Source organism: Paroedura picta, chromosome 8 (assembly GCF_049243985.1).
Source record: "Paroedura picta isolate Pp20150507F chromosome 8, Ppicta_v3.0, whole genome shotgun sequence".
Classification (NCBI taxonomy): domain Eukaryota; kingdom Metazoa; phylum Chordata; class Lepidosauria; order Squamata; family Gekkonidae; genus Paroedura; species Paroedura picta.
The window spans coordinates 14,042,772-14,063,196 of record NC_135376.1 but is presented as its reverse complement, the minus strand read 5'-3'; the positions used below and the strand labels follow the sequence as shown (position 1 = coordinate 14,063,196).

General features: G+C 45.9%; 1 protein-coding gene across 2 annotated transcripts in view; it reads right to left on the bottom strand.

The window, feature by feature from the left end:
• SLC2A2 (solute carrier family 2 member 2) overlaps positions 1–19,801 on the bottom strand; it is a 34,688-nt gene extending 14,887 nt beyond the window's left edge. Inside the window, exons 1-4 of one of the 2 annotated variants that reach the window (XM_077348413.1) lie at positions 19,557–19,801; positions 2,533–2,628; positions 1,129–1,322; positions 266–390 (exon numbers count right to left, since the gene is read on the bottom strand). In XM_077348413.1, coding sequence (XP_077204528.1) covers positions 266–390; positions 1,129–1,322; positions 2,533–2,628; positions 19,557–19,589 — 448 coding nt within the window. In that variant the 5' untranslated portion in view covers positions 19,590–19,801. Of the gene's footprint in view, positions 1–265; positions 391–1,128; positions 1,323–2,532; positions 2,629–7,566; positions 7,900–19,556 lie in introns of those variants that run through there. The other variant, XM_077348412.1, reaches the window with a different exon arrangement.
• Between the last annotated feature and the right edge of the window lie 624 nt (positions 19,802–20,425).

Below are 20,425 nucleotides of genomic sequence, written 5' to 3'. Positions count from 1 at the left end.
TCAGGTTTCCCCATGCAATTTCCATACAGAGTTCTCTCCATGTAGTTTCTAGCAATTCCTAGAGAGGCGTGATTTAATTTCCGGGTCTTTCCCAGAAGTGATGCCACACTGCCATCAAGAAGCCTCCTCCTTTCCCGTTCTGGTTAAACCACTCTCATTCCAGTCTGGTCTTCCTGCACTGCCCATTCTTTTCCCAAGCAGCCAGCAATTCTCCCAGGGACCAAGGGAACAGTGATCTTCTATGGACCCTTTGCTACCCACTTACCACAATACAGTCCTGTGATGAATCGCCCAATAATAATGAGGATGTGGGAGGGGCCCATTTTTGACACACCCAGAAAGACATTTCCAGTGATGGAAAGGATATTCAGCAGTTGCAGGGCCCGAATTCTGCGAGATAGAAAGGAAGTTAATTCCACATCAGGAAATAAGACCCTTGTTGGATCAGACCAGTGGTCCATCTCACTGACTACCCTGTCTCACATAGTCGTCAGCCAGTTCCTGTGGAGGTCTAAGAACGGGGCACAGAGACTGAAGTCTTTTCTAGCAGTGAGATCCAGAAGGTGACTGAATGTGGAGGTCTGAGAAATTCAGTAGTTTATAGAAGGAGGATATCTTCCAGGTGAACTCAGTTAGATGAACCTCACAGAGCAAAGGAACAAGGGTGAGCATGCAGTCTGGATAGGGTTGCCAACTGGGTGAGAAATTGCCTGGGGGGGGGCAGGGTTTGGGGATGGAAGGGACCCCAGTTGGGTATAATGTCATAGAGCCCACCCTCCAAGGCAGCCATTTTCCTCCAGGGGAAATGATCTCTCTAGGCTCACAACTTGACACAGAGGTGTCATTAATTATCACATTATTATTGTCTAAGCCAGTGGGCAATTAGCCTTGTGTAGTCTAGCGCAGAATAGCATAGCAATTGTGATTCCCCATTGGCGGCAGAGCTTGGGTCGGATCCAGACTGAATTGGCGGTTTCCACTGATTCCCCCTTCCCTGTCATTTTTCATTGGAGTCTGCTTTCTCCCAGGACCAGCATTCTGTAGGTGGAAATTTGAGTCAGGGTCCAACTCCTAACCTAGTTGCTCGTTTTTGTTAACACTGGTATACAAAGACTGATGACGGCTCACCTTCCCATTTTGTCTCCAATCCATCCAACAGCGAAGGAGGAAATCATTCCACCGACAGCAAACATAGCCACAGACATGGACCAAAGCATAGTAATTTTGGGATCTTTGCCAACGTCGGTGGCATTGCCGGCCGGCTCGAAAACAGCGTCTGGAGATGAAATGCCCAGCACATTTGCATAGTGGGCCTCTATGATCTATTGGAGGCAAAAATGTATCAGTCTCTTCCCAAGCCCCCAAATGACCCACAGAGCTTTCTTTCCCTGTGCTGCCAAGTGTGTATTCCAAGATTTAGGGCAGGAGTAGTCAACCTGTGGTCCTCCAGATGTTCATGGACTACAATTCCCATGAGCCCCTGCCAGCAGATGCTAACAGGGGCTCATGGGAATTGTAGCCCATGGACATCTGGAGGACCATAGGTTGACTACCCCTGATTTAGGGGTTTCTCAATGGTAAACAAGTTGAGAAGCGCTAGTATATGATTCAGTAATTGGCTGCCTGTCCTAGCTCTTTGATAAATGCACCTACTTCCAAGCACACATTTGACTCATTCACATTCCAGATCTAGGCTTTGCAGACCCTTTGGAAACGTTGGGGTGACATTCCTGGGCCTTGGAGCCTCAGAGGAGACCAAAAGATCAAAGTCCACATATTGATGTTGCAAAAACAGTGGGCTGGATCCTATGACCACAATCCTGAGCAGGCTCACTTTATGGATTTGCGGAGCCCTAGCAGAGCACAACTGGCACTGTTACTTGTGCTACACAACGAACTGCCGGCGTGGCTCCCACAGATAGTTGGGACTTGGGAAGCTGTTGGCAACTTCATTTTGCTGAGCATATCTCTCGAACCTTCGAGGGATGTGCACACACAATGCCCCAGTATCTAAGGGGGCCTTCCGACTTATGTGACTTGTGGCCCACATGCATGCTCAATGAGCAGTGTGCATGCTCAGTTGCTAATAGAACATGTGTATCTCCCATTTTTCTGCCTTGGGAGAAAGGCTCTTCTTATGGAAAAATGTCTCTCTTTGTTGAAGGAGAGGACGCGCAGTAATGGGTTTAAACTACAGGTACAACAATATAGGCTAGATATCAGGAAAAAGATTTTCACCGTCAGAGTAGTTCAGCAGTGGAATAGGCTGCCTAAGGAGGTGGTGAACTCCTCCTCACTGGCAGTCTTCAAGCAAAGGTTGGATGCACACTTTTCTTGGATGCTTTAGGATGCTTAGGGCTAATCCTGCGTTGAGCAGGGGGTTGGACTAGATGGCCTGTATGGCCCCTTCCAATTCTATGATTCTATGATTCTATGATTCTATGATTCTATGATTCTATGATTCTATGAAGGGACTCTTGGCCGAAGTGACCCATAGGATACAGCCGTGTAGATAAAATTTGCTTTACTTGCCTTTTGGGGAGCATTGATAACACCAATGCAGTACCCATACTGGAAGAAACCAAGGACTGCAGTGAAGACAGCCAAGATTAAGGAGCCTGTGAGATACTGAGAAAGGGAGGAGAACAGTGAGTTAATGTCTGTCCTGAAACCATAACATTGAGCAATTCCGCGGACTGAAAAGAACAGAAAAGTTTGCCCTTTGTGAAAACCATACAGGATTGTCTGAACAAATTTCCCCAGGAAAGGATACCAAAAAGAGTGATGTTTGATTTGTGCAGTGATGATTTCCCAAGTCTAAGTTACCTGAGCTGTTGTTATTTGCTTGCACATTCTCATCATATTGAATTTTGAATGCAGACCCTGAATTTGATCCTATTATTCTATATTTGTGGATTTCTCCAGCACTGTCCAAGAGTCCATTCATGGCTTGTGTTTTGCACTTCAGTTGGGAAAGTGAGTGTTCATACCTCCAGCCTTGCCTCCCCCCTCCCTCCCTTTTTTTGATCTGAACATGCACAATACACACTTGCGTCCTCGTGTGCTCAAAACAAGAAAATGCCCCTCCCTATTATTATTATTATTATTATTATTATTATTATTATTATTATTATTATTATTATTATTATTTCGATTTATTTCCCGCCACTCCCAAATGGCTCGTGACGGGTTACAGTGTCTTAAAACCCCGTTAAAAACTCCCATTAAAAGACTTAAAAATACCACAGCATGGCGGCACAATAATAAAATCCCCTTCCTACCCCCCTTCCTAAAAAAAGGTGGAGGAGAAAAAAAGGTGGAGGAGAAGGAGGTCAACGGTGTTCAAGAAGAAGCCCGGGGGAGAGCAGTTGATGTACCACAGCATCCTGCTTGTTCTCTTATCACCCTTCACCTTGATCTAAATCTAATCCAGCTTTCTTTATGATTTATTCTGCTTATAGACTGGATAGGGATGGATATACCTCCTTGTGTAACTTTGCCAACTGAAAATCATTCAGTTTCTTCATATTCTGTACTAACAGTAGCATCTTTTCCAGAATATAGGTTGTGCATCAAAATAATCAGTTGTTGTGTTATACCCATTTCTTTTAAATCCAACCATAACTTTTCATGATCCACACATTTCTTTTGGCTACAGGGAAAGTCTGCACATTCTTTGTCCTTTCTTCATAGTTCTTCCAGTTCACGTTCACTTGAATTTGGTAATGACAATATGTTATTTTCATATTTAAACTCTTCAAGAATGTTGTTTTGTTTCGATTTTATTTGGCACGGTGAATGTTTCGGTTTCTTTCTTCAGCTTTATTTTATTTTTTTATATTAATAGTTAATAGTCTGTACCATAAGTGGCTCCTGATCTTATTTTAACAGAGATAATAATAATGGAGCTCTCCATCTTCTGATTCCAAGTCAGTTAAATCTGAGGATACTTAAATCTGGTGATTGGATCTGTGAATGGGTAAGAATGGGTAAGGTTTTCAAAAATATGTGATTTTTTTTTTAAAAAGTACACAGGGCTATTAAAATAAAGGTAAAATATGTGCCTGTACCTTTAAGAAATGGATGACCTCAGTGACTGTTGCTGGGCAACCACAGCATTCTAGTCTTAGTTTCTTTGAATAGAAGGGAGGGGGTAGGGTCCTTTCCAGGGCTGTTTTGGGCTTCGAGAGAGGACTCATCCAGGGAACTTCCTCTCAATCCTGCCTAATTCAACTCTGTATTACAGTTCCTGTCCCGTGTGGCTTTTGTCCAAGTGCGTCCCATGAGCATCATCATAACCTTCCATGCAAGCTGTTGGCCCTTGGCTGGTAGTCTCTGGCCATGATGTACCACCCAATGAATCCCAAACCAGCTCAGGATGTTTAGTGTATCTTTGAGTTGTTTTCTCTGTTTGTTTATTTACATTGTATATCATTTATGCCATTTATTTAGATTGTATTTGCATTTTTTGTTAGGCTCATGGGATCCCTGCTGGGAAGGAAAGGGCAATTACCAATTTAAAATTTACAAAATTTTAAAATATAAAAATTCAAAAAGAAATTGATTTCCACATCCTTAACAAGTAAAATAAAAAGAGGGGATGATATATAAGATATAAGATGTAGGTTAGTCAGGTAAATTTAGATAGAGAGGCCAGGGAATTTTTAGATATTATTCCAAGACCTTGACCATAGGCTCGGTGGAACAATTCTGTTTTATGTGCCCCTCAGAATTGTTTAAGGTCCCACGGGGTCCTGATCTCATTCAGTAGAATGTTCCACCAGGCTGGGTCCGAGGCTGAAAAAGCTCTGGTCCTGATTGAGGCAGATTTAATTTGGGGGGGGGGTCAGGGATGCTGAGCAAGTTTTCTCTAGATCTCAGTGGTCTTTGTGGGACATAGTGGGAGAGGCAGTGCCATAGAGACGATGGTCCCAGACCGTTTAGCGCTTGAAAGGTCAAAACAAGAACCTTGAACTTGATCCGGTCTTCAGTCTAGAGCCAGGATGCATATGTGCTCTCCATTGGGTCCCAGTAAGAACATGCTCCATTGCATTCTGGACCAGTTGAAATTTCCAGATCAACTTCAAAGGCAACCTTCAAAGACTGAGTTACAAAAATCCATTCTGGAGGTGACTGTGGCATGGATCACAGTGGCTAATTTGGGTGCCAGTAAGGTGCTAATTGTCACACCTGGCGAAGGTGGTAAAATCCCTGGTGAATGACATTGGTGACCTGGGCCTCCACAGATAAGGGGAATCCAGTATCACACCCAGACCCGTGACAGTCACTCAGATTGTTAATTGGACCCCATCAAGAGCCAGGAGTTGCCCTATCCAACCTGGGCCATGCCAACCCAGTCAGAGAATCTCCATTGATTACATTAATTGCTTTGGGTCCCGACTGGAGAGAAAAGTGGAGTCTAAATGAAGTAAATACCCAAATGAATATTTGTTCCATTGTTGATGCATTGGATCTAATCCAGTGTATTGTTATGATACAGGTGGATGAATTGGAAGATATATTTTCAAGTATATCCCATTTACTCTGATTTCCTGCTATATCAAGGGTACAATTTCAGGAGCTGTTTTGACCTTTTGAGACCTAAATAATCTGGAAACAGAATATTTTAACAACCACTTTAGGGTTGCCAATTCCGGTAAAATCTGGGGGGGGCTGGGTCTAGAGAGGGGAGGGACTTCAACGGAGTATAATGAAGTCCACCCATCCACCCTGCAAAGCAGCCATTTTCTGCCGGCGAACTAATCCCTGTAGTCTGGAGATCTGACTTGTCCTGGAGTCTGACTTGTCCTGGAGATCTTCCTCATGTTCCCTTGATGCGTGTGGTACTATGGGCATTGGTGTAAAGTGTCCTTAGTTTGCTGCTGACTCATGGTGACCTCATAAGGTTTTCAAGGCAACAGATGAACTGATGTGGTTTGCTATCATCATTTTCCTCTGTGTAGCAACCCTGGGCTTCCTTGGGGGTCTCCTATCCAATTGCTAATAAAGGTCAGCCCCGCTGGGCTTCTGAGATTTATGAGATCAGGTAGCCTGAACCACCCAGGTCAGGGCAGCACTACGAGCAGTTGCATAAAAGAACATTGTCTATAATGGCTTCAGCGTTAAGAGCCAGCTGGTCTGGGAGATGGCGGTATACAAATTTAATAATAATCTGTACACCGCCCGTGGCGCCGCAGGCACCACGGACTAAATAAAGCTGTAAGCCCTCCTGGGGCGGGATGTGTCCGGGATGTGTTCTCATGACAGACAATCGGAGGGACCAATTGGCAGGCGCAAAGCGCCTGCCAATTGGTCCCTCTGATTCCCAGCAACTGCGAGCCGTGCACAGCGCGGCTCGCAGTTGCTCCCGGCCTCTCAGGCCACTGCCCAAGGGAGCCCAGCAACTGATTCCCAGTAACTGCGAGCCGCGCACAGCGTGGCTCGCAGTTGCTCCCAGCCTGACGCGGCGAGAGGCGCAAAGCGCCTCTCGCCGCATCAGGCCGCTGCCCCAGGAAACCCCTGGCAGTCGCGCGGAGCGCGGCTGCTGGGGGCTCCCTGCCCGGCGGCCTGACGCAGCGAGAGGTGAGAAGCGCCTCTCGCCACGTCAGGCCGTCGCCGCCGCAACACCACCGCCCGGCCCAGCCCGTCGAACGTTGAGGAAATACCGTTGCCTGGCCCACGCCCCGCCGCCGAAAGCGCGCTGCCACCGCCGAAAGCACGCCGCCCAGGGAAGGCCCCGCTGCCCAACAATGTAAGTACCTAGCGCCCGCTGTATTAATCATACAGCGGGCTTGATTACTAGTAAATAAATAAAGGATGTACTGCCAAATAAATAAAGGATGTACTGCCAAGAGCTAGCCTTGACCTCTCTTTGTTTGGAAGTAATGTCTGTACTTTTCCAGAAAGTCTTTGGCATTGCTTACTTAGTTCTTTTAGAAGAAGAAGAAGAAGAGGAAGAGGAAGAAGAAGAAGAAGAAGAAGAAGAAGAAGAGTTGGTTCTTATATGGCACTTTTCTCTACCTGAAGGAATCTCAAAGCGGCTTACAATCCCCTCCCTTTCCTCTCCCCACAACAGACACCCTGTGAGGTGGGTGAGGCTGAGAGAGCCCTGCTATGACTGCCCAGTCAGAACAGTTTATCAGTGCTGTGGCGAGCCCAAGGTCACCCAGATGGCTGCATGTGGGGGAGTGCAGAATCAAACTTGGCTCGCTAGATTGTGCAGAATAGGCCCCTAGACTCCTAACCACTACACTAAGCTGGCTCTCTTTAGATACTCTTTAGATACTGGACATAATTATTTTTAATTTGCTGGTTATTTTTTATGCCCATTTTAAAATTGCCACTCTTTTAAATCCCTTGTCACAGAGTGCTACCCTAAAGATCTGCTCGGGAGGAAAGGCCAAATACCAGTTCCCAGAACAAAATGCACCGTGTCTCAGCCATGCCTGAACTCGAGTCCTTTTGGCTTTGTCTCAATGCGGGAATGCTGACCCCAAGAATAAGATCACATTTGGTGTCCTCTAGCTAGGGTGGCTCTGTGCCTTCCCGTTACCTCCCTGTTATTACCTTTGGCTCCTCATCCTCTGGGGCAACTCGGTTGCCTGACATGGTCTTCTTTCACATTTCACATTTCTTCTGCCCTCAGTATCTGCGGTTCTAGAGTGTCTATCTTATGCCAGCAATTGTCTCTCTCTGTCTTAGAAACCTTAAAGGAGCAAGAACCTGTGAACAGTTGAAGGGTCACCGTTCCAGGTCTTTCACATTTGTCCAGTCCTCGGTATCTGTAGTTCTAGAATGTCTGTCTTGTGCCAGCCTTTGTTTCTCACTGCCTCGGAAACCTTAAAGGAGCAGGACCCTGTGAGCAGTTGAGGGGTGACCACTCCAGATCCTGCACATTTCTTCTGTCCTCCGTACCTGTGGTTCTAGAATGTCTGTCTTGTGCCAGCCTTTGTTTCTCACTGCCTTGGAAACCTTAAAGAAGCAGGGGCCCACAAACAGTTGAGCGGTCTCAGTTCCAGGTTAAGTCTACCTAAAAGAGGAGCTGGGGATGTGGTCTGGCCTCCTTAGCTTTTCCATAAAGCGCTTGGTAGCAAGAGCAGTGTCATTTTGAACCAAGTTATACATTTATTTGGATGGCACTGGAGGTGTAAAAAAAAAACAAAACACACACACAGAACTTGCCTGCTTAAACTGACAACCTGAAGTTTGCAAATCTAATGGTTCACAAAATCTGCGAGTGTTTTATTCTGGGTGTGCATTAGGGATGCCAGCCTCCAGGTGAGACCTGGGGATACCCTGGAATTACAGCTCATCTCCATACTGCAGAGATAATTTCCTCTGGAGAAAATGGATGTTTAGGAGGGTGGACTCAATGGCATTGTACCCCACTGAGGTCCTCCCCAAGCTCCACTCCCAAATCTCCAGGATTTCCTCATCCTGGATCTGGTAACCTCAGTATGCATGCACATGAAAGCTCACACCTTGAATAAACCATTGTTGGTCTTAAAGGTGGCCCGGCTGGACTCAGACTTTGTTCTGCTGCTTCAGACCAACCTGGCTCCCCCCCCACCAATTCTATTGCTCTTGATGTTTCAGTGCAGTTTGAATTATTTTGAGAATCCTTTCCCCGCTAGGAGTCTTATTAAGCTATTTCAGTGCATTGATTCTGACTGTGGAGAGCGTCTGCTTTCAATGTGTGTCCAAAGTCTACAGCTGTCCCTGTTGAGAAGGAGCAGAACCATCCCTTGGACTCTGCCAGCCCAGATTAATTTGGGGCCATCTGTACAGCACTGAGTGTCCCAAAGGCAAATAAGCATATGACTCTGCCATATGCTGAATCTGACCCTGGGTCCATCAAGGTCAGCATTGTCTACTCAGACTGGCAGGGGCTCTCCAGGGCCTATTCTGCACACAATAGATCAGGGGTAGTCAAACTGCGGCCCTCCAGATGTCCGACTACCCCTGCAATTTCAAAGTCAATAGTTTGACTACCCCTGCAATAGATAATGCACTTTCAATGCACTTTCAAACTAGATTTTCCTATTCTGCCCAGGGACATCCAGCTGCCAAAGCACATTGAAAGTACATTATCCTATGTGTGCGGAATGGGCCCTGGAGTCTCAGGCAGAGCTCCTTTCCCATTCCTCATCCTTTTAACTGGCGATGCTGAGGACTGAACCTGAGATCTTCTGCATGCCAAGCGGATGCTCAACCATTGAGCCATGGCCCCTCCCCATTATACATTAGATCACCTTGAAAGAAGCAGCATGGCCAACTATCTGATCCAGCCTATCTGGATCTGGAATGTTGACCATCAAAACACCAAAGATGGATGAAACAATGATGCTATTTTACTCCGGGAGAGAAAAATGAGAAGCTGGAGTTGGCTTCATGGTGGAAAGGCAGGCTGCTAGGAGCGTAATTGCCTTCCAACTAATATCAAATCACCTGGCAGTCCTCACCATCAATGGTACAATCAAGATCCACATCCTGTCCAGCTATGCCCCTACTGAAACCAGCACAGATGCAGCTGACAACTTTTACATCCAACTCCAAAATGTACTAGATTCAATCCCATAGACAGATTTGACTATCCTGGCTGAAGATTTCAGCACCCATATCAGTACTTACAGGTCCGGTTGGGAGGAAATAATGGGCAAATTTGGCCATGGGAAGATAAATGACAATGGACTGTGCCTCATGTCCTTTGCCACATCAAATAATTGTATCATTGGGAGTAGCTACTTTCAACATCCTGCAAAACACCAACTAACATGGAGAAATCCACCAGGCAAGGACTCAGCAAGGACTCAGCAATCTTGGTCAACTCCAGGTTCCATTCATCATTCAAAGATGTTCGGGCCATGAGAGGACCTGACTGTATATTTGATCACTATCATGTGCAAGCCAAGGTACAACTGCGACTACAACGAGCCAAGTGGAACAAGGCACATACATCAGCCAAACTGAATTGGGCAGGCCTGCTTTATCAAATGAATTTGCACTTCTTGAACCATCAGATGATGTGGCTGTAGATGAAAAGGAGCTCTCAGAAACCGTCCTAGAATGTGCCACCTCTTTAGGTCCACCAATCAAACGCCGAACACAACCATAGCTTTCAGATGAATGTATAGGCCTTATAGAAAAATGTAAACAAGCCAAACATGCTGACCTTGAGCAGTACCGGAGACTGAACAAAGAAGTTAGACAGAAGATGAAAGAGGAGCAAGAAACCTACTGGAAAAATATTGCAGCAGACTTGGAAGAAGCTGCATCCAGGTATGAACATAGAACCCTGTATCAGATCCTCAAATGACTAAGTCGTAAAAGTAAGTCGACAAATGGTAATATTAAGAAAGAAGAAGGTACGTTTGTGAGATCTTCCACTGAACGCCTGCAGCGATGGAAAGGATCCCTTAACCAGCTCTACAACCAAGATGCACCTCAGGGACTACCAACAGAACCACAACATTGACTTGCCAGAAAATATATTCAGCAGCAGTGATCCAACTCTCATTGAACTAAAAAGCGCAATAAGATCACTGAAGAATGGAAATTTGATCAGGAAGATGATTATATGCCAGTGTCGATAACACTATTATTACTATTAGTTATTAGCATATTTAACTTTCATTTGTATTAGGGGCAATTGATTTATTAGGACTAGAGTGTGGGATTTGTGTTAGTAACTCTAGTAAATAATTTGAGGGAGAAGAAACGTTATAGAGCAAAGATTAAGATTCTAAATAGTTACAGTTCAGTCAATGTAATAATTTAATAACTTGATGGAACTGCAGTATTCACAGATGGGTGGGATTATATCATGGTTAAAGCATTTTGGACTATGTTAAAAAAACAAATATTATACTATTATAATATTCTGAGATATGAAATGCCACTAATTGAATTTATATATGGTTCTCTATACTACTATTAATAAATATAATAAAAATAATAATATTAAAAACAAGAATGGAAAGGTACCTGGAGTAGACCAAAATGATTAAAGCTGGGGGAGACATTCTTCTACAACAGCTCCGCACTCTCTTAACACTCATATGGTGCTCAGACCTCTATGGAAGGTACTAGAAACTGAAAATGTGCTCTAGAAAATAATGACACTCCTCCAAACAGCATATGATGGTTCAACAAGCCAAGCGTGAATTCAAAATGAGCTATCAGAGAAGTTCACCATTCAGACTGGAGTGCGCCAAGGAGATGGGACCTCTCCCCTAATTTTTAACATCGTAGTTGATGCTATTATGAGAAAAGTATTCAAGAATAGGCATGGAGTTCAATATGGCCAAAGCAACAGATCTAATGTTTGCAGCTGATAGTACCATATTTGCTGGTACAGATGCAGAGGCTACTAACATCCTCTATGACATTGCCTGCATCTTATAGCTTAAAATAAATGTGGGCAAAAATGAAGTCATAACCACAGATGGATCACCAACCAATGTATACCTCAATGGAGTCCAAATTAAGCAAGTCAAAGAATTCACATACCGAGGCTCGTTGGTGCAAGAAAAGGAAGCGTCATCTACCACTCAAGCCCACAATAGGATTGGCCAAGCAACGTCAGCAGTGGCCATACTCAAATGGTGCCTCCAGAAGAAGACAAACATCTCTCTCAAGACCAAAGTCCATCTCATCTGGACACTAATCCAGCCAATCCTCCTATATGGATCAGAAACATGGGCTTTACTAAAACCTGACATAAACAAACTTGAGACCTTCCAAATCCGATATCTGCAGCAGATTCTGGGTGTCTCTCTATGTGATCGCAATCGAAATGAGACAATTTGGACAAAATGTGACAGCCATCCACAAATTAAAGAACAAATCCAGAAGTGCAGAGTGCAAGGGTTTGGCCATGTTTATATGAACACCAGCAGGTTGCGTCATCAACTCCTCTGGCGAGAACAACCAACTGAATGGAAGACCCAACGACTGGTGCCAAATAAAACATGGCTTAAACAGACCTAAAGGCAAAGGTAAAGGTATCCCCTGTGCAAGTACCAGGTCATGTCTGACCCTTGGGGTGATGCCCTCTAGCGTTTTCATGGCAGACTCAATACGGGGTGGTTTGCTAGTGCCTTCCCCAGTCATTACCGTTTACCCCCCAGCAGCAAGCTGGGTACTCATTTGACCGACCTCGGAAAGATGGAAGGCTGAGTCAACCTCGAGCCGGCTCTTGGGATTGAACTCCCAGCCTCATGGGCAGAGCTTTCAGACTGCCTGTCTGCTGCCTTACCGCCCTGCGCCACAAGAGGCTCCATAAAAAACAGACCTTAGAAACCAGCAATTGACTATCCACGTGACCAGAACTACTGCCACCAATCGCCAAGAGTGGGAACACATTATAAACAAGCCAAAAAAAAAAATCCAGAGGCACCTACAGCAGCGTATTGGCTGAGAGGACAACCTGCTCCACCAATCGCCAGCTAAAGGATAAAAAGAAGAAGAAGCAGCTCAGTCATCTCTCTTTGCCTTAGAAGTCCCCTCAGGTCAGCAGGGTAACGATGCACAGAAAGCGTCTTCCCCAGTGCTCTGGTACACTTCAAAATCAATGGCGAATGCATGGATTAAGTATAGTGTACACTTTTTTTTGGTCTTTATAGATACACTAAGTAATTATTATGTCACATTTTGCATGCCCTGACCTAGTTAGCCCAGGCAAGCCCGAATTCTGTCAGATCTCAGAAGTTGAGCATGGCCGACCCTGGCTAGCATCTGGATTTGGGGGGAGGTCCTCCAAGGACTTCCCCCCAAATCCAGATGCTACCCTACAAAATCCAGATGCTACCCCCCAAATCCAGATGCTACCCTACCCTGTAACTACCCTACAAAAAGAATTACTCACCTCTTGCGCGACTCTGAGCTTCTGTAGCTGCTCCTACAATTATCTCAAAAACCACGGGGAGCTCACGGGCCATTTCCTGAGAAATGTATCGCTTGCTCCTTGGGGCTGGGCTTATATACTTAGTCCGCTGTTGTTTTTTCTCTTTTGACCCTTCTCGCTGATAAAAAGAGGCAAAGCATAACGTATAAACTGGGCACTTAAGAGGTAGGGCCAGCAATCACTCTGAGGTTTCGACAGATGGAGAAATTACCTTTCTGATAACAAATTGCTACTGTGTCCCTATCTGTGTTGACTATTGGCTCGTGGTGAACAGAATTCCAGAGGTCAGGGGAGCCATGGGGCCTTAGCGTGAACGGCTCGATCCCTCCGTGTGTTGAATGGGGCTGGGGGGATGTCACATTCAGTGCCAGCATCTCTGCCTCCACAGGAAGCTCCGGAATTGGGTCGCCTTTCCACTGCAGTGTAAGTTCTTGAGGTCTTCTAGATTGGACACTGTTCCCCCAACTCAGTAGGTTGCCCTTCTTCAAGCCTTGCTTTGCCCCCTTTCGTGCTTTGTTTATATATTCACTGACTTCATCGGTATTCCATGTTGTAACAATTTGCCCAGACTCGCAATTGGATCGTGAACAGGGAAACTTTCGTATGACAGGTCGAATGTCACCTTCAAGCTGTATCACTGGCCAGCTACCTTGGAATGTATCTCAAGGCTGGGCATGGAAGCAAATGAGCTTGTCAGACTGCTAGGGAAAGAAAAAAGAACAGAGTTCTGTGAATTTTAGTTGGTTTGCAAGGTCCAAAGAGCCACATCATACCTTTTATGAGGAACAATTGTGTGCTAGTTTTGGGTTCTCTTCATCAGGCTAGAAATAAGAAAGGGGGAAGGCATGTCTTTTTGGCCGAGGTGTTGACGCCTTTTGTTTGCATTCCATAGGATGTTTGTCAGGATGCTTAGCAGACATGAACGGGCACATGATGTGTGTGTGTGTGTGTGTGTGTGTGTGTGTGTGTGTGTGAAGTCGCATCTGACTCATGGCAACGCTATGAATTAATCTGGGTAACTGTGTTGGTCTGAAATAGGGTTGTAAGCTTTGCCTCGGTTCGGAGGGGTGGCATGGGTGCACCAGACGGCAGCTGCACATGCAACCGCCAGCTGGTGTGCCACCACCGCCCCTCCTCTCCATGCCGCTGGCCTCCTACGCACCACTTCGGGCTTCGGTTATGGCCGAGGCAGCCGAACCGGGCCGAAGCCCACAACCCATGTCTGAAACCATGGAACAAAGTTGGTGTCCAGTGGCACCTTCAAGACCAACAAAGTTTACTGCTGGGTATAAGGTTTTGTTCATATGCACACGAAAGCTTACACCCAGTATTAAACATTGTTGGTGTTTTAAGGTGCCACTGGACACAAGCTTTGCCCCTTGAATTAATGCCCCCCAACATGTCCTATACTTAATTGTCCTATTTCGTTATCAGGCCTTGTAAAAGGAGGGCCCATGGTGTCTGGGATCGAGTCAGGAGTGTGGCCAGAGAGTAGCAAACAGCAAAGTTCATTAGTTCTCTTATGAGTCCGTTTGGGGTTGTGGTTAAGAGCAGAGGCTTCTAAACTGGAGAGCCGGGTTTGATTCCCTGCTCCTCCACATGCAGCCAGCTGGGGGACCTTGGGCCAGTCGCAGTCCTGTGAGAGCAGTTCTCACAGAGAGCTCTCACAGCCTCACCTACCTCACAGGGGGAAGGCGATTTTAAGCCGCTTTGTGACTCCTTCTGGTAGGGAAAAGCAGGGTATAAAACCCAAGTGTTCTTCTTATGCTGTCTGATTGCTTTCTTCCAAGATTCTGTAATCCTCCTGATGCCTCAGAGAGAAAAACAGATGCTAAATAAGGTGAATTAATAGGCAGACGGAAGCATGCCACTGAAAATATTCTTAAAGGTAAAGGTATCCCCTGTGCAAGCACCGAGTCATGTGTGACCCTTGGGGTGACGCCCTCTAGCGTTTTCTTGGCAGACTCAATACAGGGTGGCCTTGCCAGTGCCTTCCCCAGTCATCACCATTTTACTCCCCTTTGGGTAGAGAAAACGACATATGAGAACCAACTCTTCTTCTTCTTCAGTAATATCAGGGCTCTCTCAGCTTCACCTCCTTCACAGGGTGTCTGTTGTGTGGAGAGGAAGGGAAGGCGACTGTAAGCCGCTTTGAGACTCCTTTGGGTAGAGAAAAGCAGCATATAAGAACCAACTCTTCTAGAGCCCCCCCCCCCCCCCAATATGGCTCAGGGTGGTTTATATATAACATCGTAGGGTAATACATGCAACATAGTCAGCATGCAACATAGCATGCAACATAGTCAGAATAACATCAGCAATAATTCAACAGTGGTTCTAAATTAACATAATTTCAATGGTTTTGATCAACTACAATATGTTTGAACTGGCTTGCCCTCATGTGTCTGGAATGTGACATCCTGAAGACCATTGAATTCCAGCCCATTTTAAAGCAATGGTCTGCAAAGAAATTTCGCAAATGATTTATTATTATTATTAGGTTAATAATTAATGATTATTAAATGCTTGTTTAATAATAAGCCATTTATAGCAACTTCACACTGTGCCGTCTCCGCCTGTACCATTTACCAAGTGAATGCCATTTATAGGATGGAATTTTTGTTGTTCAAGTTCAAGGCTCACGTTATATTGTGTTAAGCTTTGCCGTACACTACAGAATGCTTTCTAATGTTTGGACCCTGTTTTTTGTTGGGGGTACCAATAATTAGTTCAATTCTCGCGGGTTTTTTAAAACATTTTTATTCCCGTGTGTGGTTTTCTCAGTAGTCCCCAGTGCATTCCTTTGCCTGGGGGCCTATAATGGCTCTGCCGTGGGGGATGGGGGACGTATGGCTGGTTCAGAGAGCTTTCTTGATGAGAGACAGTTAACAGAGTGCGTGTGCAGAGGGAAGAGAGTAGAGTGAGATGCTGTGAAATGTGAAAGTAATCTGTGTACTGTGTGGAAGTTTTGCGCCTAAGTGACAAGTGAGAAAATGAAGCCTTTGGGGACAGATCTATAAAAGGAACTTCCATAAGAACTGTACACCTACCCGAAACCTACCTGAAACCATTATGCTCTATATCAGAACTGTTATATTTCGAATGAACCCTGTATTAAAGAGAAAACAGCTATTTTCTTTCCAATAAGGATCCCTTTGTAGAAGAAGAAATAAAGGAGTCGGTTTTATACCCCGCTTTTCACCGTTTCAAAGTGGCCTACAGTCGCCTTCCCTTCCTCTCCCCACAACAGACACCCTGTGAGGTAGCCCTGACAGGACTGCTGGGTGAGAACAGCAATATCAGGGCTGTGAATGGCCCAAGGTCACCCTGCTGGCTACATGCGGAGGAGTAGCTTGCCAGACTAGAAGCCGCTGCTCCAAACCAATATACCTTGCTGGCTCAGAGCTACTCACACACACACACACACACACACACACACACACAGAGTAACCATTCTGTTATTCTCCAATATACAACTAAGCCATAAGCCCTTGGTGGCAGTGAAAACACGGAAGTCAAGAAGGCAGCATAGCCCTCTTCACCTCAGAACGCTGCAAGGAGGTACCTTTACAAAGGGAGTCAACAGAGAAAAATCAAAAATATTACACACACACCCCTATCAGTCTCCTCTTTTCTCCCAAGAAACTGGACACTGGAAAGCAGGGGAAGCTAGGGTTGCCAGCTCTGGGTAATAGCGGGGGGTTCTGCACACGTGCAGAGTGTATTTAACTATTATTTGTTGAATGGCACATGTTGTATAGCTAGGAAATCTGAGGCAGGCAAGCAAGGGGCGTTGGGAGGTGGTTTTCCATTTCCTGCCTCTGTGTCAAGGCCTCTCGTGTTCCTTGGAGCAGGGGTAGTCAACCTGTGGTCCTCCAGATGTCCATGGACTACAATTCCCATGAGGCCCTGCCAGCGTTTGCCACCTCCCAACACCCGGCTCTCCAGTTTAGAAGCCTCTGCTCTTAACCACAACCCCAAACGGACTCATAAGAGAACTAATGAACTTTGCTGTTTGCTACTCTCTGGCCACACTCCTGACTCGATCCCAGACGCCATGGGCCCTCCTTTTACAAGGCCTGATAACGAAATAGGACAATTAAGTATAGGACATGTTGGGGGGCATTAATTCAAGGGGCAAAGCTTGTGTCCAGTGGCACCTTAAAACACCAACAATGTTTAATACTGGGTGTAAGCTTTCGTGTGCATACAAACAAAACCTTATACCCAGCAGTAAACTTTGATGGTCTTGAAGGTGCCACTGGACACCAACTTTGTTCCATGGTTTCAGACATGGGTTGTGGGCTTCGGCCCAGTTCGGCTGCCTCGGCCATAACCGAAGCCCGAAGTGGTGCGTAGGAGGCCAGCGGCATGGAGAGGAGGGGCAGTGGTGGCACACCAGCCGGTGGTTGCATGTGCAGCTGCCGTCTGGTGCACCAATGCCACCCCTCCGAACCGAGGCAAAGCTTACAACCCTATTTCAGACCAACACAGTTACCCAGATTAATTCATAGCGTTGCCATGAGTCAGATGCGACTTGACACACACACACACACACACACACACACACACATCATGTGCCCGTTCATGTCTGCTAAGCATCCTGACAAACATCCTATGGAATGCAAACAAAAGGGGTCAACACCTCGGCCAAAAAGATATATCTTCCCCCTTTCTTGTTTCCAGCCGGATGAAGAGAACCCAAAACTAGCACACAATTGTTCCTCATAAAAGGTGTGATGTGGCTCTTTGGACCTTGCAAACCAACTAAAATTCACAGAACTCTGTTCTTTTTTCTTTCCCTAGCAGTCTGACAAGCTCATTTGCTTCCATGCCCAGCCTTGAGATACATTCCAAGGTAGCTGGCCAGTGATACAGCTTGAAGGTGACATTCGACCTGTCATACGAAAGTTTCCCTGTCCACGATCCAATTGCGAGTCTGGGCAAATTGTTACAACATGGAATACCGATGAAGTCAGTGAATATATAAACAAAGCACGAAAGGGGGCAAAGCAAGGCTTGAAGAAGGGCAACCTACTGACTTGGGGGAACAGTGTCCAATCTAGAAGACCTCAAGAACTTGCACTGCAGTGGAAAGGCGACCCAATTCCGGAGCTTCCTGTGGAGGCAGAGATGCTGGCACTGAATGTGACATTCCCCCAGCCCCATTCAACACACGGAGGGATCGAGCCGTTCACGCTAAGGCCCCATGGCTCCCCTGACCTCTGGAATTCTGTTCACCACGAGCCAATAGTCAACACAGATAGGGACACAGTAGCAATTTGTTATCAGAAAGGTAATTTCCCCATCTGTCGAAACCTCAGAGTGATTGCTGGCCGTATCTCTTAAGTGCCCAGTTATTACGTTATGCTTTGCCGCTTTTGATCAGCGAGAAGGGTCAAAAGAGAAAAAAACAACAACAGCGGACTAAGTATATGAGCCCAGCCCCAAGGAGCGAGCGATACATTTCTCAGGAAATGCCCCGTGAGCTCCCCGTGGTTTTTGAGATAATTGTAGGAGCAGCTACAGAAGCTCAGAGTCGCGCAAGAGGTGAGTAATTCTTTTTGTAGGGTAGTTTCGCTGACCTGAATAGCCACCTGAACATGCTGTTCGCTCTATAAGACGGAGGAAAACAGCCGCTTTTGACCCTCTGTGAGGCACAGTTTGTGCCTCTCACCTGTTTTACCACACGCAGCAATGACCCTGTGAGATAGGATACGCCATGGCCAGAGGCAGGCCTCCCTTCAGCTTTCAGGGCAGAACAGGGGCTCAAATCTCAGCTGACAGGGTAGTCAAACTGCGGCCCTCCAGATGTCCATGGACTACAATTCCCAGGCTCCTGGGAATTGTAGTCCATGGACATCTGGAGGGCCGCAGTTTGACTACCCCTAACCCTACTGGCTTGGGATATGTGATTTAGATAAGGAGGATATGTGCAGGGTGGGGAGGGAGAGTGCTCAACGCTCCCTCCCCAGCAGGAGCCTCGTGATTAAATGTAGAGCTCCCCTGTCAAAAGGCTCCTTGTGCGTGCCCTAGTTCACCTCTTACTGAAATCAGTTGAGACTTCAGTCAAATCTGAACAAGCAAGAGAAGGGTCTGGGTTCGAATCCGAGTGGGTCATACTCGATTCCAGCTAAGCTATCCATTTCCAGTTACGGACTACGGAGGCTCTCACAATTTCTATTTTATAATGTTATTATTATGATCTTGTTAAGTTATTATTGTTATAATATTCTTACTATTACTGTTACCTGCTACCCTATGTTAATTGTATCCTTTCCTGTTTTCTGTAAGCCGCCCCTGAGCCCTCGGGGAGGGGGGTATATAAATATAATAATAAATAAATAAAATAAATACTTGGCTCTTCTGATTTCAAATGGGATAACCCCTGTCCACATTGCCATCCGTTGCATCAGTTAAAATCAAATTTCACTAAGCAAAATAAAAGCAAAAATTGCATGCACAGGTAAAGTTGAAAATCTGTGATCATCTCTTTCCTATGCTGCTGGTCCCATCCAAATGCCAAATGTTTCCGCCTGGGTATTAACATATTTTTCTGCCATCCATGTCATAGGAATGGTAATTCATTAAGACTTCTAATTGACTGCACATCGTCGACATAAAGTTGGCAATATCTTGGGCTCAGCCTTACCTTTTTCTGTTTTATTTTAGGTTTCTTCCCCATCCTTCCTCAGTTTTCCCCCCAAGCGGTGAGGAGATCCACCCAGCCCCAAAGCTGGAAAGAATTTGTGCCCCTCACAGTCTTCCTCCGCTTGTCCCTTAAGAGAAGTGAGCAGGCATCTTCCTTCCCATGAAGTTTATAACCTCTCTGGAGCAGGAGGAGGGCCAGTTGGTCAGTGGAAGGTTGGGGAGGGGGGGATCGTCTTTGACCTCCGAGGAGAGTGGGCGGAATTTGTCGAAGTGACTGTTAATGAAAAACCAAGCCTTTCTCAGCGTTTACCTTTCTATGCCTCCCTGTTTAAATAGGAAAGGAGCAAAGGGTAAAAGAGGGTAAGCCCATCCATTTAACTGAAATCTTCATATCGTAGTATCATAGTTTTGAGAGAGGTTAACACGGAGGCTTGTGAGTGCATTAAGGAGAGATGCAAAGCCAGACAACCAGCAATGACTTGTTTCAGCAGGAGACAAGAATCAGAATCAGAGCTGGAAGAGACCACCAAGGGCCATCCAGTCCAGCCCCCCACCTTCTTGGGGACTTAAAAAACACACACTTCTGACAGGTGCTTAACCAATCTCCTCCTAAAAGCTTCCATCAAAGGAGATTCCACCATCCTCTGAGGCAAGTTCTCTCTTTACACAGACTTCTTCATCAGAACTGAGTGTGCAAGCTCTCTGCTTATACATTATTCCTCATCAGAACTGGGTGTGTAAGTTCCCCGCTTATGCAGAATTTCTTCTCAGAACTGGGTGTGCAAGTTTTCTGCTTACACAGAATTTCTCGCCAGAACTGTGTATGTGACCTTTCTGCTTACACAGAATTCCTCATCAGAATTGGGGGCT